The 24,367-nt window shown below is 54.5% G+C and overlaps 9 protein-coding genes across 9 annotated transcripts; 4 read left to right on the forward strand and 5 right to left on the reverse strand.

Annotated features, from left to right (window-relative positions):
- Positions 1–333: 333 nt before the first annotated feature.
- On the forward strand, positions 334–1,883 carry C8A04DRAFT_38657 (uncharacterized protein; the record flags this gene model as incomplete). Its single annotated transcript, XM_062784300.1, has 3 exons — positions 334–473; positions 533–1,106; positions 1,164–1,883. The coding sequence occupies 3 exons, from the start codon at positions 334–336 to the stop codon at positions 1,881–1,883; spliced, it is 1,434 nt and encodes a 477-aa protein (XP_062635374.1).
- A 2,656-nt stretch (positions 1,884–4,539) lies between these two features.
- C8A04DRAFT_13645 (major facilitator superfamily domain-containing protein) lies at positions 4,540–6,525 on the forward strand (the record flags this gene model as incomplete). The annotated part of the gene is made up of 9 exons (XM_062777794.1): positions 4,540–4,734; positions 4,797–4,833; positions 4,888–4,983; positions 5,051–5,256; positions 5,319–5,378; positions 5,431–6,018; positions 6,070–6,124; positions 6,172–6,237; positions 6,293–6,525. The coding sequence occupies 9 exons, from the start codon at positions 4,540–4,542 to the stop codon at positions 6,523–6,525; spliced, it is 1,536 nt and encodes a 511-aa protein (XP_062635375.1).
- An 865-nt stretch (positions 6,526–7,390) lies between these two features.
- C8A04DRAFT_30407 (tubulin alpha chain) lies at positions 7,391–9,241 on the reverse strand (the record flags this gene model as incomplete). The annotated part of the gene is made up of 6 exons (XM_062781366.1): positions 7,391–7,616; positions 7,678–8,101; positions 8,160–8,766; positions 8,831–8,857; positions 8,964–9,004; positions 9,217–9,241. The coding sequence occupies 6 exons, from the start codon at positions 9,239–9,241 to the stop codon at positions 7,391–7,393; spliced, it is 1,350 nt and encodes a 449-aa protein (XP_062635376.1).
- A 778-nt stretch (positions 9,242–10,019) lies between these two features.
- On the reverse strand, positions 10,020–11,688 carry C8A04DRAFT_38660 (uncharacterized protein; the record flags this gene model as incomplete). The annotated part of the gene is made up of 3 exons (XM_062784301.1): positions 10,020–11,137; positions 11,212–11,421; positions 11,502–11,688. The coding sequence occupies 3 exons, from the start codon at positions 11,686–11,688 to the stop codon at positions 10,020–10,022; spliced, it is 1,515 nt and encodes a 504-aa protein (XP_062635377.1).
- A 996-nt stretch (positions 11,689–12,684) lies between these two features.
- Positions 12,685–14,227, forward strand: C8A04DRAFT_38661 (LIS-1 2; the record flags this gene model as incomplete). The annotated part of the gene is made up of 3 exons (XM_062784302.1): positions 12,685–12,722; positions 12,788–12,956; positions 13,055–14,227. The coding sequence occupies 3 exons, from the start codon at positions 12,685–12,687 to the stop codon at positions 14,225–14,227; spliced, it is 1,380 nt and encodes a 459-aa protein (XP_062635378.1).
- Positions 14,228–14,784: 557 nt separating this feature from the next.
- Positions 14,785–16,472, reverse strand: C8A04DRAFT_38662 (uncharacterized protein; the record flags this gene model as incomplete). The annotated part of the gene is made up of 4 exons (XM_062784303.1): positions 14,785–15,222; positions 15,303–16,052; positions 16,134–16,356; positions 16,432–16,472. The coding sequence occupies 4 exons, from the start codon at positions 16,470–16,472 to the stop codon at positions 14,785–14,787; spliced, it is 1,452 nt and encodes a 483-aa protein (XP_062635379.1).
- A 529-nt stretch (positions 16,473–17,001) lies between these two features.
- C8A04DRAFT_13615 (chorismate synthase) lies at positions 17,002–18,440 on the forward strand (the record flags this gene model as incomplete). Its single annotated transcript, XM_062777779.1, has 3 exons — positions 17,002–17,036; positions 17,125–17,363; positions 17,434–18,440. 3 exons carry the CDS (start codon positions 17,002–17,004, stop codon positions 18,438–18,440), a joined length of 1,281 nt encoding a protein of 426 aa, XP_062635380.1.
- A 183-nt stretch (positions 18,441–18,623) lies between these two features.
- Positions 18,624–19,846, reverse strand: C8A04DRAFT_30413 (uncharacterized protein; the record flags this gene model as incomplete). Its single annotated transcript, XM_062781367.1, has 4 exons — positions 18,624–19,076; positions 19,192–19,681; positions 19,730–19,758; positions 19,817–19,846. The coding sequence occupies 4 exons, from the start codon at positions 19,844–19,846 to the stop codon at positions 18,624–18,626; spliced, it is 1,002 nt and encodes a 333-aa protein (XP_062635381.1).
- Positions 19,847–21,268: 1,422 nt separating this feature from the next.
- On the reverse strand, positions 21,269–22,198 carry C8A04DRAFT_38664 (lysozyme-like domain-containing protein; the record flags this gene model as incomplete). The annotated part of the gene is made up of 3 exons (XM_062784304.1): positions 21,269–21,562; positions 21,631–21,761; positions 21,841–22,198. The coding sequence occupies 3 exons, from the start codon at positions 22,196–22,198 to the stop codon at positions 21,269–21,271; spliced, it is 783 nt and encodes a 260-aa protein (XP_062635382.1).
- Positions 22,199–24,367: the final 2,169 nt, after the last annotated feature.

Below are 24,367 nucleotides of genomic sequence, written 5' to 3' on the forward strand. Positions count from 1 at the left end.
TTGAAAGCTTCCAAGCTTCGTAGGCAAACCAACCCGCTTTGCAATCTGGATGGACGACTGGCGGAGAATTTAGTCCCAACTTCGGGGAGATCGCCCCGTTTTGAGTCAATAGATCCCTGGATCTGAGAATGGCGTGATGAGACTCCTCGAACCGAGTCTTCACATGGTACCAAGCACAATTGGCTGAAGCTGTCGACGCACCCCGGATTGTCGGGTCCGAATATTTTGGGCTAGCGTCTTGAAACTTGGTTGTTCGAGCCGACCTCGCTCCGCAGTGCTTAAATGCCCCAACAACCCAGTTTCTAGCAGTGATACGGACCAGAGATGCTCGCCATGCCCGGTCCTGTGGTTAAACGCGTGGCAATCATCGGAGCTGGCCCCGCGGGGGCCATCACGATAGATGCCCTTGCTCAAGAAAAGACGTTCGACCTCATCCGCGTCTTCGAGCGTCGCGAAGGTCCTGGGGGGTGCTGGTAGGTATACATTCGACACCGCTTGGCTGTCGTTCCACTGACCACAGGGCCACCCGTAGGATCGGAGACCGTGAGCGCCCTCCAGCATTGTCCGATTTCGACAGTCTCGCCGATCGAACAGCCGATGCGCCGATTCCTGTTCCCAACAATCTGCCCGCCCTGACGGCTAAATTTGCCCAGCCACGATTCGCCGAGTCTTCCGTCTACCCCTACTTGGAGACTAACATTGAAGACGTCCCCATGGAGTTCTCGCAGGAACCGATCCCAGCCGAGCGTAGCCTGCGCTCCATCGAGCTGCACGGCCCCAACACGCCGTTCCGGCACTGGGACGTCATGCGGCGGTACATCAAAGGACTCGTGGAGCGACGAGGGTACGAGGACCTTGTGTCGTACAACACGACCGTCGAGCGCGTAGAGAAAATCGGCGCCGAGTGGAAAGTCTCGCTACGCAAGGAGGGTAGGAAACAGGACTACTGGTGGGCAGAGTGGTTCGACGCCGTGGTTGTCGCCAGTGGGCACTATTCGGTGCCATACATCCCCGCGATTAAAGGCATTGCAGAATTGGAGAAGTCTCGTCCAGGCAGTGTTATACACAGCAAGCATTTCCGTGGGGGGGATCTGTATGGTGGCAAGGTGAGTTACTACTCGGCTGGTCTTACTGCATAGGTTTTGACACTAAAAAAATAATAGCGAGTGGTGGTTGTCGGGGCCTCTGTCTCGGGGGCGGACATTGCTTTCGACCTTGTCGACACAGCGCAGACACCAGTTCACGCAATCACCATCGGTCATAGGGCCAACGGCTACTTTGGCGATGAAGCCTTCAACAACCCGGGTATCCAAAGGCATCCCTCTATCTCCCACGTATCGGGCAGGAATGTTCACCTAGTAGACGGGAATGTCATTTCGGAGGTTGACCATATCGTATTCGCCACCGGGTACTCGTGGACACTACCCTTCCTCCCGGCCGTCCCAGTCCGCAACAACCGCGTGCCGAATCTATACCAACACGTGGTCTGGCAGCATGACCCAACGCTCCTCTTCGTCGGAGCGGTGCAGGCAGGCCTGACTTTCAAAATCTATGAATGGCAGGCCGTCTACGCCGCGCGCCTACTTGCCGGAAGGGCTTCTCTGCCACCTCTTGACGAAATGCGCAGCTGGGAGTCGGAGCGCATTAAGTTGCGCGGCGATGGGCCTGCCTTCGCCCTCATCTTCCCAGACTTTGAAGATTACTTCGAGACGCTGAGAAGACTAGCGGGAGCGGGTGAGGAGGGTGTCGGGAGGACTCTACCCAAGTTTAAGCGAGAGTGGTTTCGCGCTTTTCACGAGGGGCATGAGCGGCGTAAATCAATGTGGAAGCGAATAAACGCCGCGGCAGCGGAGAAACTAGCTGTAACTCGATCCCGTCTATAAAACATCAATTACTTGCATTGCCTTGGGTGGTATCAGCCTCCGACAACTTGCTTAGTGATGACCACTCGCAATACTGTGACCCGCTAAAGAAAAAATATCTATCCCGATTTCAGACAAAATCTTGAGATTAGATGAACTCAACTGATAAGACTATGCGATGGTCCTTAGACGCAGCGGTGCCCAGGCTGCGCATAGCTCCGAGGGTATAGCTGTGCAGAGCCCTCAACCTCCTCCTCTGTGTGGAATAACACATTGTTTGAGGCTTAGAACAGCCAAGCAAGCGTAGAAGGAAGCTCATTTAGATGAAGTTAAGAATAACCTCTAGTAAATAGACACATCAAACGAGCTAAGGCACGGTATTCAAGAACTGTTGGGCGCTGGGCAACCCGGTGGCCCGGTGGCCCAGGCTTTCCAGCCCAGCTCCTGTATTTAGCCTTGCTCACTCTCTGGGCCTTACAACAGGGGCTTGAACCACGTTTCCCTCCCGATAAGTACTTTACTTCGGGCCTCTATAGTAGGTGGACGAAACTAAGAAGGGGTTGAATCTTTAGTCAAGTCACGGAGTGTTAAGTCATCTCTTGGTGCCCGTTTCCGATGGCGAACCAAAGCGGTGTCTGCCCGTCATCGTCCTTAGAGTCGGCAACAACCCTCTCGAAGCCGAGCAAGAGTTTTACCACGCCCGTCTGCCCTGCTTTGGCGGCCAGCGAGAGTGCTGACCGGCCATAATTATCGACTGGGTCGGGTTGATTCCGTCAATCGAAAGCAGTCGGTTTACAACGCCTTGGTCCCCATAAATGAGGAAAGCGACAAGGGCGTTCGGCCGTGATCATCGCGCTCGTTCGGGTCGACTCCGTCGGCCGCGAGCAGCAGCTCTACCATTAACTCGTGGCCCGATTTCGCTGCCAACAACAGTGGACGGCGACCATCAACCCCTCGGGGACTAGGAACGATTTCACGGGCAGCAAGAGCGTTCTTTGCGATTTGAACTTTGCCATTGCCACAGGCCCACAGCAGTGCGGTTGGCTTCGCACCATGGGCATCTTGGCGATAATGAATTGGCTCAAAAACCTGAAGAGACTTTCGACTGGCGGAGAGCAAAGCAACTCTGTCTCTACCAGGGATGTACCCGGCGATGGTGTCGAGGAGTTTTCCGGGGAAGTCCAGGAGCGTTACTGGCGATGGGAAATCCATAATTAACATGTCGTTGTACTATGGTCGATCCAGGGGATGCGAAACACGGTAGTATCTGGGAGCACTGTTTATGGCGAGACGAATTGCTACCCACCTGGATAATTGATGGTTGTGCAGTTGGAGTAGTGAACCGGTCTTCCGTCATGCGAGAAACACCGGACATGGATCGGCCGATCATTCGGCCGTCTTAGACTGGGAGCGAAGCGTGTTGGGTGATGATACGCCTATGTCTTTCAATTAACGGCGTTGAGATATTGGTAGGAGAAAAAGAAACAATTTAGATTGTGTAAAGAAATGCGCTTGTAGCACGATCTACTTAGAAATAATGCTTTGTCGTCCCCCGTGCACGTGTTGACTGTCTTCTCAAGAGTGAAGTCTAGGTCCACACGGTCTATAGCGAAGGAACTCCGCCTGTGTGAAGACTGGTCTGTTGTAAATAATGATCCTGACGGCGCAGAAACAGCCAAGCCAGATCTGAATTTTTTACCATGTCTATGCCTGCCTCGGTACCTAGGCTAGGTCGGTAGCTATAGAGTTCGGCCAACTACGGTTCACCTGACCGGTTAACCCTTATTTGTGGCTCCAAATCCAAAAAGAAGGAAAAGGAACAAGACTTTGATAAACTCGGATCGGTCCTTCCAGAGAGCTGGAATATATCAGAAACGGTACACAACCGGAACAATGAGAATAGAACTGGCGCAATGCCTATCGTTAGTGGAGAAGCCTAACACGGCCATGATGATAACAACAATACCGCCAATTACAGCGGCAAAGTAGGTATATATTTGTTCACTCGGATGATTCTTCTCCCTATCTCTTCTCAGGCCCAGATAAGTTGTTAAACGTGCTTACAGTCAGTTTGGGGAAGGGGGGCTCCAACCAAAAATACCTGTCACCCATACAACAACATCCTTTCCTCGGCATGACTCGGGAGAAGGCTACACAAGCCTCGAGAGCAAAAGGCTTAACCAACCGGGATTCAAAATGGTAGGGCAATTTCTGCTTCGGTATACCAAAATAGAGATCCTGTTCTTCACTTTCGGACACATCAGAAGCACGCCAGTCTTGTTGTGATGACGAACGGGCAGGTCAACGAGCCAACCCCGCATAACCCCGCACAAATCCTTGCACCCCACACGTCAACACCACACTGCGATACCAACCCCTGTACTCCGTGCTCCGTAATCTGCATAATAATTCGGCGATGGAGAGAGCTGAGAGGGGAAGTCGAAGGACGTGTTGTGTGTGGTAACGATCGACCGCGGGTTAAAGTGAGGAGAGAAATATGTTTCTATCAGGGATTTACCACGCCGCGCTAAATCGGAGATCTCTAATTTAAGAAGGGGTCAATTGATCGATCCTGTGATTCTTAACGGTTTCCGTCTTTTTGGTCCTAATCTTGCTTGTCCTCTCAAAGGCTCCCCATTTTGTCGCTGTTCTATCCCGACCGTTTACAACAACCCAAATGTCCGGTACTAAAGAAGAGAAGAACTATGTGGAGCTCACCCCAAGGGACCCAATTGTCGGGGAGATTCTCCACCGTAAAGTCGACGCCGATGAGGCTTTACAGGTTGTCACCGGCGATAATGCCGACGCAATCCATCTCGATGCGGAGACGGAACGTCATCTGCTACGGAAGATCGACTGGAACCTCATGCCGGTATGTTTGCTGTCCACACTCATCTGATATTTTCCCCAAAAGCTTACACGGAAGCTTCTTAGTTGATGTGTCTCATTTACTGTCTCAACTATCTTGACAGTAAGGAATCTGAGCCTCGACTCTCATGGAGAGAAGATTGCTTACACTTCGCAGAAACCACCATCTCCTACGCTAGCATCATGGGTCTGAAGGAGGACCTCAATCTCGTCGGGGACAATTATCAATGGCTGGGAAGCTTGTTCTACTTTGGTGAGCATTTGTTTCGACACCAGCACCCCGTTTCACTGCTCCTTCTGCTGACCGTCCTCTCAATTAGGATATCTCGGCTGGGAATTTCCAACCAACCGCCTTATGCAGCGATTTCCCCTCGCCAAGTACTCGGCCTTCAATGTCATCATGTGGGGGCTTGTTCTCGCTCTATTTGCTGTGACAGAGAACTTCGCAGGCGCCGTTGTCATTCGCCTCTTCCTAGGGATTTTCGAGGCCGCTGTCACTCCTGGCTTTGCGCTGTTCACATCACAGGTACGCTTCCGGGATCAGTATACTATACCACCAGGGCCCCTCCGATATTAATATATGACAAGTGGTATACAAAATCAGAGCAAGGTTTCCGCACCAGCATTTGGTTCTGCTTCAATGGCTTTGTGAGTGCCGCAATCTGGTTTTAACCGACCTGGCATGACTGACAGAATATAGGCGCAGATATTTGGCGGTTTGGTAGCATATGGATTTGCCCACGGTGCTTCTGTTTATGGTTTCTCAATCGCACCTTGGAAAGCCATCTTCGTTTTTACCGGTTTGCTAACGATCGCTGCCGGCATCATATTCCTCTTTGTTATGCCCGACAACCAGCTCAACGCCCGGTTTCTCACCCCAGAGGAGCGGGTACTGGCCGTCCACAGAATCAAGGTTAACGCTCAGGGTATCGGCAACAAGCACTTTAAGTGGTACCAAATGAAGGAGGCTTTCCTGGATCCCATGGTCTGGGCCTTCGCTTTCTACGCACTGGTGGCTGATATTCCCAATGGAGGCCTCACCAACTTTTTCAGTCAGCTTATCGTTTCTTTTGGCTATACTCCGCAGCAGAGCCTTCTGTATGGGACTCCTGGAGGGGCTGTCGAGATCATCGCCTTACTGATTTGCGGGTATGTTGGCGACCGCCTCGGGAGTCGGTTGTTGGTATCTATGTCCGGCCTTCTATTTGCTATCTTCGGTGTGATCTTAATTGTTGCGATTCCCCTCGACAAGCCAGCCGGGCGGTTGGTGGGGTACTACTTCACACAGGTGAGTCTGATGCTGGCATTCCGAGAATCCGCGGGAGGCTAACCGAATCAGGCGAGTCCGACACCGTTTGTCGCGCTCCTATCACTCATCTCCACAAATATCGCAGGTATGTACTTCCTCAAAGCTTCGCAGCAGCGCTTAACAGGTTGAAAGGCTGGACAAAGAAGACTATGGTAGCGGCTATATATCTTGTCACATACTGCGTGGGGAACATAATCGGTAAGGATGTCTTGTCAAGAGAGATTTGAGTCGCAAGAACGCTAATATCCCCAAGGCCCACAAACTTTCCGACCGCAGGATGCGCCCGATTACAGGCCAGCCCAGATTATAATCCTCGTGTGCTGGTCCGCTTGTCTGGGAGACATACTCTTCATCTGGTGGTATTATCGCCGGCAGAACAAGAAGAAGGCGCTGATCCGGGCTCAGCCGTCCTACACCAAACTTGAGAATCAAGAATTCCTTGATTTGACAGATAGAGAGAACACTGAGTTTGTTTACACTCTATGAAGGACTAGCAAAATTCTGAAGACTTGGTATTCCAGTGCGAATATAAACTAGGGTTACCACTCACATCGCACATCAGACCTACTAGCTATGATACCCTCTTTGACTTGCTCCATTCTGAAGCCCAATATTCGCGCATCCGGAGCGTTGGAAAGTCCAATTCTGGGACAGTGGTCATAAAATAACTAGATCGTGGCAGGCGACGACATTGGCAACCTGCCGCATAATCGTAGAGCACAGTTATGTACCTGGAGATGTGAGAAGCACCTTTTAATATCCTCTGTATAATCGTTGCACTCTAGTTAGAGCGTATTGCAGGCGCATCAAATCCATGTACCAATTTAATATCCAGCCGCTTCAGATAACGTTACCGGATCCGTTATTCCGCGGATGTCGAACTCGGGAATTCAAGGACCCTTCTGGTTTTACGTTACACCAAGCACGTCTCTCTCATACCTCATGCTCCCTTCGTCCATTCGTTCAATCTTCAGAGTACTTAGGTCAATATTGTCGAGCACTCGAACATTAACAGGCGCAAGGTCGAGATCTTTTAGTGTAAAGGAAATGTTGAAGAGGCAAGTGCAACCCCCGCCACCCACCCTCAGTGAATGAAGAACACTTAAGCATCGACTAACCCGATTTCGAAACAACATTCACCACTTGTATTAAATTAGCTGAATAGAGCAGTCTGTATTGTCGATTAAAAGGGACTACGTCCGGCTAACAGATCACGGGCGCTTGCCAATACCCATACGCAGAGGTCCGTTGCCAAACGGGAGTCCCGGTCAAAAATTTAATAAAGACACCAGAGTCAAGGCCTCAACAGGCTACTACCACGCACATCTCCTCCTCGCTAGTACTCGACCTCCTAGTACTCGGCCTCCAGCTCCTCGCCCTCCAGCGAGTCGGCAGCCACCTCCTCGTAGTCGCGCTCCAGAGCCGCAAGATCCTCGCGGGCCTCCGAGAACTCGCCTTCCTCCATACCCTCGCCCACGTACCAGTGCACGAACGCACGCTTCGAGTACATGAGGTCGAACTTCTCGGACAGGGCGGACCACGCCTCGGCGATCGCAGTGGTGTTGGACAGCATGCACCTACAACTCGTTAGCAATCAATAAAAGATAAAAACAACATAAAAACTTGGACAGAACATACACAGCGCGGTTGACCTTGGCAAGGTCGCCGTTGGGCACCTGGTGAGGTGGCTGGTAGCAGATACCGAGCTTGAAACCAGTCGGGCACCAGTCGACGAACTGGATCGTGCGCTTGGTCTTGAGGGTCGCCACAGCAGCGTGCGCGTCGTTGGGCACAACGTCACCACGGTACAGCAGGCAGGTGGCCATGTACTTGCCCTTGCGGGGGTCGCACTTGACCATCTGGTTGTTGGGCTCAAAGCACGACATGGTCATCTCCTGCACCGAGTTGGCCTCGTGGGCGGCCTTGGCCGCCGAGATGACCGGCGCATACGCGACGAGCGGGAAGTGGATACGCGGGTACGGCACCAGGTTGGTCTGGAACTCGTTCAGGTCGACGTTAAGCGAGCCGTCGAACCGGAGCGACGCAGTGATGGAGGAGACAACTAATTAACGGGTCAGCCAGGCTGCTCATCTTACGAGCATCATGCGGCATAAACATACCCTGCGCAATCAGGCGGTTCAGGTTCTCGTAGCTGGGCCGCTCAAGGCCCAGGTTGCGCCGGCAAATGTCGTAAATGGCATCGTTGTCCACCATGAACGAGCAGTCGGCGTGCTCGAGGGTGGTGTGGGTCGTCAGGATCGAGTTGTACGGCTCAACCACCGAGGTGGCCGTCTGGGGCGACGGGTACACGCAGAACTCAAGCTTGCTCTTCTTGCCATAGTCGACCGACAGACGCTCCATGAGCAGCGCGCCGAAACCAGACCCGGTGCCACCACCGAAGGAGTGGAACACCAAGAAACCCTGGAGACCACTGCAGTTGTCGGCGACGCGGCGAACCTTGTCGAGGACCTGGTCGATCAGCTCCTTGCCGACCGTGTAGTGGCCACGGGCATAGTTGTTGGACGCATCCTCCTTGCCGCTAATCAGGTGCTCGGGGTGGAACAGGCCGCGGTAGGCGCCAGTGCGAACCTCGTCGACGACGTTGGGCTCGAGATCGCAGTAGATCGTTCGGGGCACGTACTTGCCGCTACCAGTCTCAGAGAAGAAGGTGCTGAAGCCCTGGTCGGGGTCGGACTTCTTGCGCTCCTCGGTCAGGAGACCATCGGGCTAACAAAGGAGCGGTCAGCTAACATCGTGGCAAGAACACACAAATATTGAGGAAGCAACATACCTGGATGCCGTGCTCAAGGCAGTACAGCTATGGAAATGTCAGTATCGTCACCATTTCAACCCGACTATCAGGTTGACCAAGGCTTCCCATCATATTGCAGGGTTCGCCCGGCGAGACTGAGGGGTCCGCGTACCTCCCAACACGAGTTGGCGATCTGGCAACCGGCCTGGCCGACTACACGCGATGAATGTCAGTATGATATTTTCTCGATAGCAAGCATAGAAGATCAAATGAAGTTGTCAAGTCGAGGCAGGTGCAGCTATCCCGCCGGTGCCGCTCCAGCATCCCCGGATGCGGTGTGGTCCCCAAGCGGAGTCGCGTGTCGGACGAGGGGAAAAGCACAGAAAAAAAGAACTGCAGCGGGCTGCATGCTCCTCCAAACATACCGTTCAAGCTGATAATTTCACGCATCTTGATAGCGATGTCGAGAAAGGTGTGCAAATTCGTGGAGAAAACCTGGGATGGTCGGAAAGTTGGGTGTTTGGGCCTAGGAGAAGGCGACTTGCGGACTGGCGGAGTGGAAAATTGAGCTTAAGCGGGAAGCCTGAAGGTCGTTTTGGGTCAACACCTGGTGGGGAAATTTGATTGTTGACAAGCTGCTCTCCCCCAATCTGGGCAAGCGCGTCTCTCCACTGTGCTTTATCAGCCAGTCGCGACGTCGCTGCAGGGCCCTGCAGGGGTGCTCGCGTCGAGAGATGATCCGTGCACGCCAATCACGCCGGCCCCACCACAAGTGCCGTCGTCTTCTCGCACCAGACCGCTGGGAGATTCATGGGAACAAGGAGTTGATTGCACGGCTGGGAACCTAGGAGGGAGTGCTATCTCGTGCATCAACAAAGGCTTGGATTTCTGAGGCGCTCAAGAGGATTCTCGCCGTTCAACGATCCACCGTTGAGCGTTGGAAAATTCGGGCCCCTATCACAAAAAGCAACTCAGGAAAATGCTCCCTAGCCGGGGTTGATTCGCCAGTAAAATTGGGCCGATCAGCACATTGGGATTGGAAGAGAGCCGAGGAAATCACCGCAGTGTTGGTTCACTGAGAAACCAGCAAAACTAAGAGAGAGAGCGTCTTGATATGAAATGTTTGCATGAGAGTTAGTTATACACTCCGCAGACCACAATATCAAGTAACCTCTTATCCAGACCCGTTCCGCATACAATCAAATCAACCTTTTCACTACCTATTCAACTACCCCCCCAAAAACGACCTCCGCCCATTCCTCGCCCGCTCCGAACTGTACGCATCCAACTTAACAGCCACCAAACAACACTCCAACGGCGACTTCCCATGCCTCAGCCCCTGAATCCTCAACCGCCACTGCCCCGTCTTGATAATCCATTCCTCCTCCTCCTCCCGGTCCCCACCCTGCTCATCCACCCGCCTCCGTTTCCTCGAATCCGTCGCATTCCCCGTCATCCAAGCCAACCGGTCGTCCTCATCCTCAACCGCCCCAGCCGACGACGCCGACGACGGCGCCCATGGCTTCCCGTCCAACGTCACACTCGAGTCGGCATCAAGAACCACTTTGACCAGGTCCTCACTCAGCGGCGTATCCCCCGGCGCCGGCGCGTTCGATGCATGCCCCCGCCCCGTAGCCGTCAACTGACCCAGCTGTGCCGTAGGCGGCAAACTGAGCTTAGTGGCAATAAGCTCCAGGAGCTTCGTCACACGCGTGCGCATCTCTCCAAAGAACTCAGCGCGCGCCTCTCCCGTGGTTGTCGCCCCGGGCGCGAACTGCAACCGGGTGCTTTCATCGCCGACCTCGAGCACTAGCTCGGCAGGCTTGTCGTCGGTGTACGGCCGGGCATAGTTCACCCACCCGGCGAACGGGTCGGCGGCGGTGGGCTCGCAGACGACCGAGATACCGCTCTTGAGGATATCCCGCAGTCGGAGCACGATCTCATCGCGGCCCCGGGCGAGGTTGAAGGAAGTGGCACACGGGATTACTTTCTGTTCTAACCCCTTGAAGTTGAAGTAGCGGCAATCGCGTAGTAGCTCGGCGCGATGCGTCTCGTTGCGGATGTGGATGGGGTAGCCTCGCAGAAGGTGGATGAGCTGGGCGAAGATTTCGGGGCTGCGACCTTCCACGGAGGGTGGGACGATAGACGGCGGGCGGAGCAAGCCTTCGCGATCGAGTCCTGGGAAGACGTCGCCCCCGGGGTGCGAGAAGAAGGCGGAGAAGCCGAGAGTGAAGAAATTTGGGGAGTTGCCTGGGTCGGCGAAGAGGTCTCGTGGGATGCGGAACTCCACGCTGCCGATGCTGGTGAAAATAGACTCTTCGTAGAGCTGGGAGACTAGCTTGGGCACTGTAGAAGACATAACGGTAAGGTCGATGAAGTTCACATGGCGAGTGTGGTGGGTAGGGAGGTGGGCATCTCACGGTGATAGAACTGGGCGTCGGCGAACAGGCGCACGAAATGTGTCGCGTCACGCGGTTGCACATGGTACCCTTGGAGATGGAGCGAGATATCTCTAAAGGTTACTGGGTCTCGATCGATGTAGAGAGTGCGGATGGCAGATCCAATATCCTGGCCAGCTGCGTGGGCCCGTTCGATCTGGCACTTGAAGTACTGTGAGAAGTATGATGGTGCTAAGATGGTGTGAGCTGAGTTGGTCGTCTTTCATGATAACTGGCCACTTCCAGTCAGGTATCGGAGAGGAGAAACGCACCGTCCGATGATATGGACGCCCCAGAAAGCTTGAACAACTCTGATCCAAGTTGGACTGGAAATACACGTTCGTGCGGTAAGATGTTGGGGATATGGTGAGTGGCGAGCCGCATGGAATCGTCAAAAAACAGATCGTCGCCATCGAGCGTCGACTGGTGGGTGCTGGGGGTCTCGCCTTGGGTCGTCATGGTGCAAGTATTTTAATGACTCTAACAACTGTAATCACCAATTCCCCTTACCAAGAGCTCACCGGCGTCAACTTGCCTGTTAAGCCCCAGGGAAGGGGGAGTATTGATGAGAGTCGCGGGAGTTAGTAAGCGGTCTGCGTGCCAGGACATCAATTGGCCCGTGCTCCAAGCGAGAGCGTTTGCGCTCGGGCCACATCTCCCCGAAAGCGTCGTGGGGCTTCCAAAATAGGCAATCCGTAGCTCAAACCAACACCTTTGCCCGACATTAGTCTTTCTTTGTGAAACCTCTTATCACTTGATTAAGGACAGGCAGTCAATATGAAGACCTTTCCATGACAAACGATTCTATTTGTTACATGACTCAGTCTTAACTTTGAGGGAAAAGTCCAGATTTTCAAGAGTTATAGCCTCTTCGTGAGTTGATATCTTGTCTCGGACTCTCATCCCGAAGACACCTCATAGTCTCATAGTCGCTCTCCTCCAGGTCGCCCTTTTATTCTCTCACCAAGCAATAAGGGTGATAGGAGCCATAATCCTGACCTGTTTATACCAGGAGTGGCTCTACTCGAACCCCAACCACGGTGAAATGTGACCCCGTCGTCTCGAATCTAACCCTAACCCTTACTACCGAGATGCCAACTGGATGGGTTTACAACGTTATGGAGAAGCACGCCGTGGCGCTAGAAATGCACCTTCACGGGCCTAACTACGTACCTAGCTGCCAAATACTCAATCTGAAGCTTCCAGGTCAAAGAGCCAGAAAAAGGTGCTCGTAAAGGAAAGTACAGTACGTTGTATCTTGGGAGTACCGTTGTGTGGGGACAGCCGTTTGTTAAAAGTGGGGAGCCACCCCAAACAACCCCAAGCATTCATTCCCTAAATAGCTTGAGCTTCTCCCAAGACCCGAACGATTGAGCTCCCTCAGCCGACACGGTAACTCTCGAGAGGACGAACACCCACAGCGACTCAACAGCCAAGCTGACACCAATCCCCACCATGAGCGGCCTATTAACAAACAGGCAGGCCGAGGAACTGTACGTCATGGCGGGGTCGCACGCGCCCGACGGTTGAAGCTGGCTGTTTGACACGGTCTCGGTAGGCACAAGTCGATCATTGCGTACTTGACCGGCAATAACTTGCCCACGACGGCCGCGACGCTCAGGGGGGAGCTTGGAGTGGGAGAAGATGTCCTCGACGCCGAAAAGACGGCAAAATACCAGTCGCTGCTGGAGAAGAAATGGACCAGCGTAGTGCGTCTGCAGAAGAAGGTATGGACTCTCGTCCCTCTAGCTCTAATTTAGCTAGCTTACCCTCTTTCTTCTCTCATAAATTTGTGTCAGCGGCTGCTAACCAACTCTTTGTTCAGGCAATGGACCTCGAAGCCCGAAACAATGCGTTACAATCCGAGCTAGAGAGCACGTCACACGCAGCCCGCGCCAAGCGCAACCAAGATCCGACCGACTGGCTCCCACGAGCCCCTACCCGGCACACACTCGAGTCCCACCAAGCCATCGTCAACTGCCTCGCCTTCCACCCGACGTTCTCCGTCCTGGCTTCGGGGTCCGACGACTCCACCATCAAGATCTGGGATTGGGAGCTGGGCGAGCTAGAGAGAACACTCAAGGGACACACAAGAGCCGTGTTGGATGTGGACTACGGCGGGCCCCAAGGCGGTACCCTCCTCGCTTCGTGCAGCTCGGACTCGGCCATCAAGCTCTGGGACCCGGCGGATGACTACAAGAACACCCGGACGTTGACAGGCCATGAACACAGCGTCAGCGCAGTTCGGTTCATACCCGGGCCAGGGCCGACGAACCTCCTCGTCAGCACAAGCGGAGACAAGACGCTACGGCTCTGGGACATCTCCACGGGACATTGTGTTCGGACCCTCCAGGGCCACACTGGCTGGGTTCGAGACGTGTGTCCTTCACCTGACGGACGATACCTCATATCGGCCGGGACGGACCAAACGGCCCGGCTGTGGGATATTTCCGCCGGAGCACCACCAGAAAGCAAGGTAGTCATGACCGGCCACGATAACGGCATCCGGTGCTGTGCCTTTGCCCCGGCCGCGTCCTACGCGCATCTCGCCAAGATGGCCGGGCTCAAAAAGCCCCCCTCAGCGACTAGCACAGCCGAGTTCATGGCCACTGGCTCCCGGGACAAAACTATCAAGCTGTGGGACGCCCGGGGTATCTGTTTCAAAACGCTCATTGGGCACGACAACTGGATAAGCGGACTAGTCTTCCACCCGGGCGGGAAGTACCTGCTGTCCGTCGCCGACGACAAGACGCTGCGGTGTTGGGATTTGAGCCAGGACGGGAAATGCGTGAAGGTGCTGGCGGACGCGCATGGTCAGTTTATCACTTGTGTGCGGTGGGCCCCGGGAGTGGTGACGAAGACGGGGCCGGAGCAGGGTGGTGAAGGGGGAGGGTCGGTGTTGGATAAGAGCAAGGCTGGTGGTGTGTCGGATGTGCAGATTCGTCGGCTGATTGCTACGGGGAGTGTGGATAAGTTGGTGAGGATTTTTGCTAATTAGTATGTATCTGAATCGGTTTTGCTGTGTCATAAGATGCCTGAGGCGGTGCTCAGGATAATATATAGTGTGACACGGGATTAAAGCATAAGACGGCTCGGTATCACCCTCAGGTATCAAGCAGAACTCCGGAGATCAAAACATCAATTCATAGGACAAATTGTTTTCCGACTTGAGAAGCTCTGCTTTCTGGTTGTAAACCGCCTGAATTCCGTGTTTTTACTTTCTCAGTTTCATTTTTCCGCTTTCTCGCTCTCTTTAAGCCCCTATTTTCTTCAACAAATTTCATTTCCTTTCCTTTTTCTTCAGCTGTTTCTGACCCTAGCAGAGAGACGGTCTACATCCAGGGAGAGCATTAGCCACGACCACTTCATTGTAAACGACTAATGCATAGTGTACATTTCCCAATATTTTCTTTATCTATATCGTGACAACCTCACAACTTTGGTCCTGGCGTCTGAACTTCACGATATAGATAATGCACCCCTCATCCGTAACCCACACGGGCTGTCTAAATGACAATACTCCTCCAGGACACCATCCTCCTCCCACACCCATCCTCACAGAATCGTAATAGCCTCCACAACACCCGCCACCCCAACAACCGCATCCGAAACCCCACCCACCAACCCCAGCACCCCATCCGTAACCCCCTGCACCACCATAAACGCCAACGACCCCCCCTCCTCATCGTCCCCATCACCCCCTTCCCCTTTTGTGACAGGCACAACCCCAAACATCTCATTCAAAAACACCCCCGCCTCTTCCACCTCCACATCGACATTCACATCCCCGTCTATCAGTTCGCTGCTGGCGGCTGCTTGGCGGAGGGTGGTGCGCCAGTCGGAGATGTGGTGCAGGGGGGTGTGGAGGAGGGCGTGGCTGAGGAGGGTGTCGGGGTGGTCCTCGTCATCCGGGAGGGCGAAGTCGTGGTGGGCGAGGCCGGTGAGGGTGGCGGATTGGATGAGGGCGTGGCGGAGGGTTAGGTGGGTTTGGAACTGGGGTGATTAATTAGTGTTGGGAGGTAGGGTACTAGGGAGGGCTGGTGAAGGGACAGGGGGGAAAGGGAAGAACGTACATTATCAGGCAAGTTATATCGCGACACGTCCGGCCGTTCCCGCGGATCGTCCTCGGTCGGCCGCGTGGAAAAAGTAAACTGCGGCGTTTGGCCAAAGATCCACTCGGGGGATGCCAGTTCCCGCACACCGGCGACTACCGAGGGGATGGCGAGTGCTTCTTTCTCGGTGACGATCATTACTTCTCCCCCTTCCCCTTCCCCTTGTCCGCTAGCAGTTTCGGCACCAGAGTACATCTCCTTGAACTCAGCAACAACAGCATCGACAAAATCGGTTTCGGCAACCCCCACGTTGCGAATCGGACTACGCACACTCTCGACCCCGCGCGCCTTGATGAACCCCTCTGCCGGGGACCGCAGCAGGGCAGACACCTGTGCGAGATTGGGAGACTGCAAGAGACAAGTACCGTGGTGCAGCGAGCGGGTGCGGGTCAGTTTGTATGCTGAGCCGGAGATTTTGAAGGTTTTGACCTCCTTATTCCCTCCATCCCCATTCGCCTGTGAGTCGTCGATATCAACAACGATATCATGCCGTTCGTTCACCCGGACCCTTTTGATCCCTAACCCCTTACCACTGCTGCTGTTGGTGTGGTATCCCAGGGCACGTGCAACCATCTCGGCATGGCGGTCGCGGTCGAATACCCGTGGCGGACAGATCACGGAGTAGTTGGTGTTGCCTTCGTCGTGGAAAACTGTTCCGCCTCCGCTTCTGCGGCGGACGAGGGCGATTGGTCGCCGTTTCTTCTCCTTTTCCTTGTCACTCTCATTTTCACTCTTCGCACTCCCGGTCCCGGCATCTTTACCAGATGATGATGCTGATGGTGAGGATGATACTGGAGAAAGACCCCTCCGCAACGCCCTTAGATTCACCTCCAGCCAGGGATTCTGATTCCGCCCGATGACGATACACGGGCGGTTGGTGTAGATGAAGAGGATGGTTGAGTCCGGGTGAGAGTTCTGTAGGAGGTGGTGTTCGAGGGAGAGGTTGATGTAAGGGTCGGAAGAGGTTGACCGGTAGATTTGCACTGGGCGGGCGAGGTGTTCTTGGGTGTAGAACCTGGACTTGCAGAAGCTGGATTGACGATATATTGGTATTATCCGGGAGGTGGTCACGAGTCGGGAGAATGATGACGCGGAGTGGGTGAGGACCCTGAGGCGGGATGAGGAGGCCATGGGGTTGCTGGAGTGTGGTGTTATAACATGGAGGCGGGATGGGGTGGAATCAATTCTTTTTTATTTAATTACCGGATTTATCCTCGTCGAATTGCCGACTTGTTTTGTTCCTGTCTGTTAATCCATGAATTGGTCGACACCGAGTAAATTACTGTAACAGCCTATTGAGTGCAGACAGCCCGGGGCTCAGCGGGACAGCCCGAAATGCCCCACCTGCAGCTGTCAAGCCAACGAGTGTAACTGACAATCACCCCACGCCCCCTGTCAGCGGCTGTCCGGTGACGGCGCATGGAGGGGTCCAGGGTCCCGGGTATGAACTTTTCCAGCCCTTCCAGGCTCTTACCCAAACGGAGACTTCTGGGTTTAAATAAACTTCCACGACCTGTGCCGCCGTGCCCCGCTGACTCACGGAGAATATTATCTCGGTCTCTCCTGCGCCGCCGTTGGACTGGATTCTGGATTAAAAGAAAACCAATCCCTCGATCTGAGCATCTTATTTTCCGTTATTGTTACCAATTACCCCTCCAAAATGTCGACTTTTGGCGATCACTTCCGCGTTACCACGTAAGTCCTTCCCACGCCCCGCATTGAAGCACTGGAGAGCCCAAAACAAGAAAACAAAACAAAACAAAATAAAAACTAATGAACCCAGCTATGGCGAGTCGCACTGCCGCTCCGTCGGCTGCATCGTCGACGGCTGCCCGCCGGGGATGGAGCTCACCGAAGACGACATCCAACCGCAGATGACCCGCCGGCGTCCCGGCCAGAGCGCCATCACGACCCCGCGCAACGAAAAGGACCGCGTGCTGATTCAGAGCGGCACCGAGTTTGGCGTCACCTTGGGCACGCCCATTGGCATGATGGTGTTGAACGAGGACCAGCGGCCGAAGGGTAGGCACCCTACATTCCTCGAGAGAGAGGAAGGAAGAGACGGGGACATAAATAACTGAGATAAATACAGACTACGGCAACAAGACAATGGACATCTACCCCCGCCCCAGCCACGCCGACTGGACCTACCTCGAGAAATACGGCGTCAAAGCCAGCAGCGGCGGCGGCCGCAGCAGCGCACGCGAGACCATCGGCCGCGTAGCCGCCGGCGCCATCGCCGAAAAGTACCTCAAACTCGCCTACGGCGTCGAGATCGTAGCCTTCACCAGCTCCGTCGGCAACGTCCACCTCTTCCCGCCAACCCCCGAACACCCCAGCGCCAGCACCAACCCCGCCTACCTCTCCCTCCTCCAATCCATCGACCGGCCCGCCGTCGACTCCTTCCTGCCCGTGCGCTGCCCCGACCGCCAGACCTCCGACCGCATGGAATCCCTCATCGCCGACTTCCGCGACCGTTCCGACAGCATCGGCGGCACCGTCACCTGCGTGATCCGCAATGCCCCCAGCGGCCTGGGCGAGCCCTGCTTCGACAAGCTCGAGGCCAAGCTCGCCCACGCCATGCTCAGCATCCCGGCCACCAAGGGCTTCGAGATCGGCTCCGGCTTCGGCGGGTGCGAGGTGCCCGGGTCGACGCACAACGACCCCTTTGTCTCGGCCGCCGACGTGGCGCTACCGTCGAGCGTGGCCGAGAGCGGGGCGGTGAAGTCTGGTGCGTCCCGGCCGAAGTTGACGACCAAGACGAATTACTCGGGCGGGATCCAGGGGGGAATTTCGAACGGGGCGCCGATTTATTTCCGCGTGGCGTTCAAGCCGCCGGCGACGATTGGGCAGGAGCAGACGACGGCGAATTATGATGGCACGTCGGAGGGGGTGTTGGCTGCGAAGGGCCGGCACGATCCGTGTGTGGTGCCGCGGGCTGTGCCGATTGTCGAGGCCATGGCGGCGTTGGTGTTGATGGATGCTGTGTTGGCGCAGCAGGCGCGGCATACGGCGAAGAGCTTGCTTCCGCCGTTGAGGCAGACGGTCAACTCGGGGAAGCCGGCGGGGAATGGAGTGACAGAGGCGGAGAGTAAATAATTTGTGTAGATATGTTGGATTTGAATGGATAAATACCCGGGTTTAAATCTCTGATCTCTCAGACCCGCAAGAAAAGCCTAGACATCGAAAACTAAAAATCACTCGCCATGTCCCCATCTTCCCACTGGAGCCCCCGATATATCGTCTCCTTCGTTGCCAGTAACTCAGCTTCACCACCTCTGCTCATCCCCGATGAGCACCAGCCCAAGGATCAAGATGAGCCGGCTCAACCCTCGGACCACCACCCACAGCTCCATACGAGCCCTCCCTCTGCGTCTCACCCCTTTCCTCCCGGCCGCTTGTCTGTCTTCCGTTCTCCATATCACCATCCTCGTCATCATCATCCACCTCATGATATCCCCTCTGCGCTTCCTCATCCCTTTGACCCCCTTCTCCCTCAGGACCAGCCAACAACGGCCTCCTGCTACCACTCCCCCCCGCCCTCTCCTCATATCCCCCCCCATTCACACCCCAACCATCCTCTCCCCCGCCAAACACCCGCTCCAAAACTTCCCCGACCCACCCCCATCTCCTACCTCCGCCCCTCCCCGACGCCGCACCCGACGTAGAACCAGAACCAAACCCAAAGCCACCAAGCCTCTTCTTCCCCCTCGCCATAATAACAACCCCCAAAACCTGCAGCAACCCCACACAAACCACCACCCCAACCTCCCCCCCCCCACCCCCCCCCCCCCGCCCCCCCCCCCCCCTCCTGACAAGCCCTATCCCTCCCAAACTGCTCCTCACACACCTCCCACTTCCCGGGATTCGACCCCCGCGGAAAAGGCCACGCCCGATCCCGCGTGCTGCGGAAGCCACAACAGTTCAACGTGTCTTGGATGGCGCGGATGGCGGGTTCGTTTTTGGACGAGTAGAGGGATTGCCATTGTGTTGAGAGGGTGCAGGTTGTGAAAGCGGGACCTGTGGTCAGAGGGGAGGTGAAGAGGGTGGCGAGGGCTGTGAGGAGGAGGAGGAGGGTTGTGTTGGCTAGGAGGGGGGGAAGGAGTTTAGATCTGGAAAGGGGGCCAAGGGGGCGGGTGAGGGATTTGGAAGGGGTGGTGTGGTTGTTGTTGTTGGGGGAGGTGGTGTTACCCGGGGTGCTGGTGAGGGCGCGGTTGGAAGGGAGTAAGCGCGTGGTGAGCAGGGTGGTGAAGGTTGAGAGGATGGGGAGGAGGACGGTGAGGATTGTGAGGGCCGGAGAGATGGGGAGGGAGAGGTTGGAGAGGGTGATGTGTTCGTAGCTAGGTGAGGTTAGTTATGGATGAGAAGGAGGGAGACGGGGAGGTTACATTGCGATGCCCGTGAGACCAAGGATGAGCTAGGAAATGTTAGTGTTTTTTATGTATTTTAATTTAAAATGCCGAGACAAGACATACCAGGCCGTAGAGCAGCAAGAGCACCGCCATATTTGCCATTGCACTTGTCGCCTTGTTACTGATAATCTTCAACTATGATGGTAGGTATGGTGAAGGTGCGAAGGAAAGGGAACTGGGACCTGATGCGTAGAAGAACTTTTCGTTGTCTGTTAATATAATTAGAGGGAGAAAGTTTGCCGGGTGGCCACATGTGGTTGGCAACCCCGCTGAGGCCTACCGCGACATGTTGGCCGCACCTTCCAGCCTTGCCCAAACGCACCAATGGATATGTTGGAGGAATATTACTGGTCGAAATCATTGTTTGTCATTGTTTGCAAACGCATTCCGTTTATTCGTTCGAAGTGTTCACGCCTGTTGCTGTGGAACAACGGCTTTACATAACAAGTATACTGTATGAGTTTGGCTCGACACAGTACAATGTAAATAAATTCTTCGCGGCTTTCTATTTCTTAACGTTTTTAATGTCTCGACTTCAGTTTACAGATGTTTTATGCGTAAAATATCGGGAGAATAGGTCCAACAGTATCATTTTCTTTTCTGCGGCGTTTTTAATAATTACAACGCGGCTGCAATGTCATCATTTTTCTCGATTCTACTCGGTCCCAACGCCAACCGTCAGTTTAGGCCTTTACTTACAATCTTGGCCATAGCGGATGATTAAAAAGGGCAAGCTAAAAAGGCACGATGTACTTTGTATTCTAGAACCACGCTCATATCCCTGAGGACGTGAGTGGCCTGTGGTGTCATAGCTTCTTAACTAGGTATCAACGCTGCAACTGAAACGACACCGGTTAATTCAGCTTATAACAGCGGAACACTCCACGGGCGACACAACTAATGCTCTCAACACCAAGACCTAATAAAACCAATGGCTCGCAAAAGTGATCAGCCTCAACATGGTTCATCCGCCTAAAATCTATCGATCAGCAAGCTGCGAGCACGCCGCATCGAGTACTCTTAGGTTTAATTATCAAGAGTTCCCCGATTTATTTCACCATACCGGGTTTGACAACTGCCCAAATACTGCACCTGCTGTTAATGGGTTTATCAAATTTCTAGTGTAGACGGGGCAAGCCAGCTTTCTGACGGGGCATTGATTGGGGCATAGTCATCGCCAAAGTACACTGCAAGATCACTGAGCCCTTACTCCCACTAACCTAGGTAACCAGCAGAGAGTCCGACAAACCTTTTATCACTCTGACACTCCACGACTGAGTTGAAACGGGGGAGAGTACACAGTAGGTTGGGAGAACAAGGAAAAAGATTATATACTAGAATGGGGAGGTCAAACCCCCCTCTGTCAAACTTTATGTACAGCACCAAAAATATTTACTCCCAACACATTTTCCCGTCACTTTTTAACGAACAACCCCCTCCTTTTCCATCTTCAACCCCCTTCATATCTTCGTCCAACCCTCCACCGAAAAGCAACCTCAAGCCAGAAAAAGAAATCTAGCACTTAACAGGCAGCGCAGCCCCCGACCCCGAAGTCTTCGCAAGCGCGAGCTCATTCTTGCGACGAGTGACGAGGCCAGGCAGCACAACACCGCCGCCGTGGACCCACTTGGGGAGCTCGTCAGCCAGCACGGTGTTGACCGTCTCGCCGGCGTTGAGACGCTTGATGAGCTGGGAACCCTCGGCCGCGCCGCAGCCGACGTTGAAGGACCAGCTGACCAGGGCGCCGTATTGGTTGAGGTTGAGGACGGCTTTGGAGTTGAGCATGTTGGTGATGCAGGTTTCGAATTTCTGTTTGGGGGTGTTTTTGTTAGAGATTGGGGGGTTTCGAAAAGGGGAGGTTTATCTGGGGAACTCACCCGCATGTCGGAAGCGAGCAGCTTCTTGCCGTTGGCGGTGGAGAGGGGGATGCTGTAGGGCACCTCGGCGCACTTGGACTTGGTGCACAGGTGGCCGTAGCCGACGGTGGCGTGGCCGGTGGCATCGGTGTCTGTGGGCGAACTGATTAGAAGGGGTTCTTAAATGATAACAAGTATTTCAAGGTCCCTTGGGAAGATGATTCAACATACAGATGCTAGCGCGGAAGCCCTCCGACTTAGCAATCAGATCAACAGTCGCCGAGTTGGACGCCGGCGCAGCGCATGAGCCGCTGCCGTCGCACTTGTCGGTCACATAGCCGTTGACGCCGGTGCGGACGTAGTAGTCGGCGACATAGCAGCCGTCCTGGGTCTTGTCCCAGATGTTGTTGCCGCTGACGGAGGTGCCGGCAGCCTGGCAGGAGATCTTGACGTCGTCGTTGAGGCTGTAGCTCTTCTTGACGGCGTAGGAGGTGCCCGGGCCGGAGCGGCAGTTGACGGTGGTGCCGGTGATGGGGTAGGCGCTGACGACGGCCAGGGAGGAGGCGAGGGCGGCGATGGTGAACTTCATTTTGGCGGTGTTGGATTATTTCGAGACGAGAAAATCGAAAGAAATAAGAGATATAGATAGATGCTGAGATTATTATGGAGCAAGGAAAGAGATCCAAGGAAACTTGAAGGTTGAAATGGTAGAATGAATGAATGTGTGTGTTTGGAGATATCGAAAGGTTAGATGTTGTGAAGCCGTAGTTTCTGGCGTCTATATACAAGTTTCTCGAGGCTAAGCATTCCAAGACCCAAGGTGTTGATTGTGCGGAATTTGTTCCACCCTCGGCCTCACGCCAGCCCGTCTTACCTGCTCGCATTGACTGGTGATGTTTATTTCTGGAGTTCTGTTTTCTATCCCCTATCTCGGCGCAACTCCATGGTCCATGCGCATGGTTATCCCCGTCGCCCGACGAACCGAACTCCCAAATTCTCTGTTATTTTCGGGCCAGGGCAGTCTTCGTCGGGTTATGGAACTGCTGATCCGAGCTGATGAGATCTTGGAAGTTCCATTCTCTTGTTTCCATTGCTGTTTCTATTCTGTTCTGTTTCCAGGAATAGCAGAAAAACGAACAAGGGGAAATGGGCAGTGACTGGGATCTTGGAGAGATCGGCCTGGATCATTGCCCAACCCTGACCTAAAGACGACAAGCGGCGAGTGCCGACGGTTACATGTTACATGCCTCGGCTGGCCGGACGAACGCGCTGTGGCCGTGGACCCTGAATCTTCTTGGCGACTGCAAAAGCCGTCCCAGCTTTGGTGTGAAGAGCGTTGCGAGAGGGCCACTTGAGGGCCACTGTGAGGGCCGCCAATGCTCGGCTTTCCAGATCTGCACGAACCAGCACGAACCAGGGCTACGAGATGAAGGAGCGGTGCGTGCTGCAGAAGAGACTGGATGTCTTCGATCGGTTGTTCTTCCTTGCTGCGCCACTTTGTGGGGGAGAAACAAAATCAGACGGGACTGGGGATGTGCTGGAAATAGAAATGCAAATGGGCCCCTCTTTTTCCCGTTTTGCAGCCAATCACCGTGGGTTTGACGAGTTGGGTGAGGCTCCTGCCCAAACCAGACACCGGGCTGCCCCTGCCTTTTGACTTTCAAGTCAAAACTCACAGAAGAGAATGCGACGCTGATGCTGCGCGACGCTCAACGGAAGGCACGTTTGGGCTTCTTGCGAGAATCCGAAGAACGAAGAGACGAGGAGGACATCTCGGTTTCCTCGCTCTTGAAGTCGCCCTCGCAAAGACTCAACGTCGACAAACGTTGAAGCGACCTAGGCGAGAAGAAGTGCCGGAATTAACTCTCGTATAAGTTTCAATCCAACCCGGTGTTGATCTTTGAACTCTTCGCCGTCCTTGGCGTCTTTGATTCTGCAGAAACTCCAACATCCGCGACTCTGCGAGCGCTGAAGGGTGACTCTGTGTTCGCCCTCGGCCGGCAGCTTGTCGCGACGCGGGGAATCCTGGACCTGGATGTCTCTGATAACGTTAAACCTGTGTCGCCATGGATGATGGCGCAGATGTTTCACTCTGCACCTTGCTATCTCCGCCGACGATTGGTCCTGTCAACCAACCGAAGACATCCAACGCAGCTGCATCGCACATCTCACACATCAACATGTGAGTGATGTCGAGAATAGGGAGGTGTTTCTGTACGTGGGGGTGTATCTGGCTATTGACCTGCTCAAGTTGAGGATAATGAGACAACAGACAGCAACAGACAGGCTCGGATAAGGGGAAGTATTGATTTTCGCTGCAGGCCTGTTGCATTTTCGCAGCGGAACGGGGTCTCTCTCGAATTCATCACCGAAGTCCGGTCTGGGGCATTGTCGATAGTCTCAACAAGTCCGTCTCGGACGCTTGGCTGACATTTCGACCGGATCCTGCGGCAGACGACGATGGTTGTTGCCGGACACATTGTGGTGGTGTCCCTGTTGGAAGGGGACTGCTGTGGGCTGAAAAGGGTGGGCTGACGATCTCGCCCTGACGATGCAGCTAAAATTAAGCGCGCCAAATCCAGCCCGGGTCAGCCACTCAGCCCACTCGGGAGGGTCACATCACGGCCGTACCCGCAAGATGCGCCAAACGCGGGCCAGCCTTTGCCCGTTCATGACGGGGACTTCTCGCCTGTCAAGCCACGGCTGCTACACGTGCAATTTCGCGCCGCAGACCAGGCGAGCCCACAGTGGTTACCCA

The sequence above is a fragment of the Dichotomopilus funicola genome, assembly GCF_033296635.1.
Source record: "Dichotomopilus funicola strain CBS 141.50 unplaced genomic scaffold C8A04scaffold_50, whole genome shotgun sequence".
NCBI lineage: Eukaryota > Fungi > Ascomycota > Sordariomycetes > Sordariales > Chaetomiaceae > Dichotomopilus > Dichotomopilus funicola.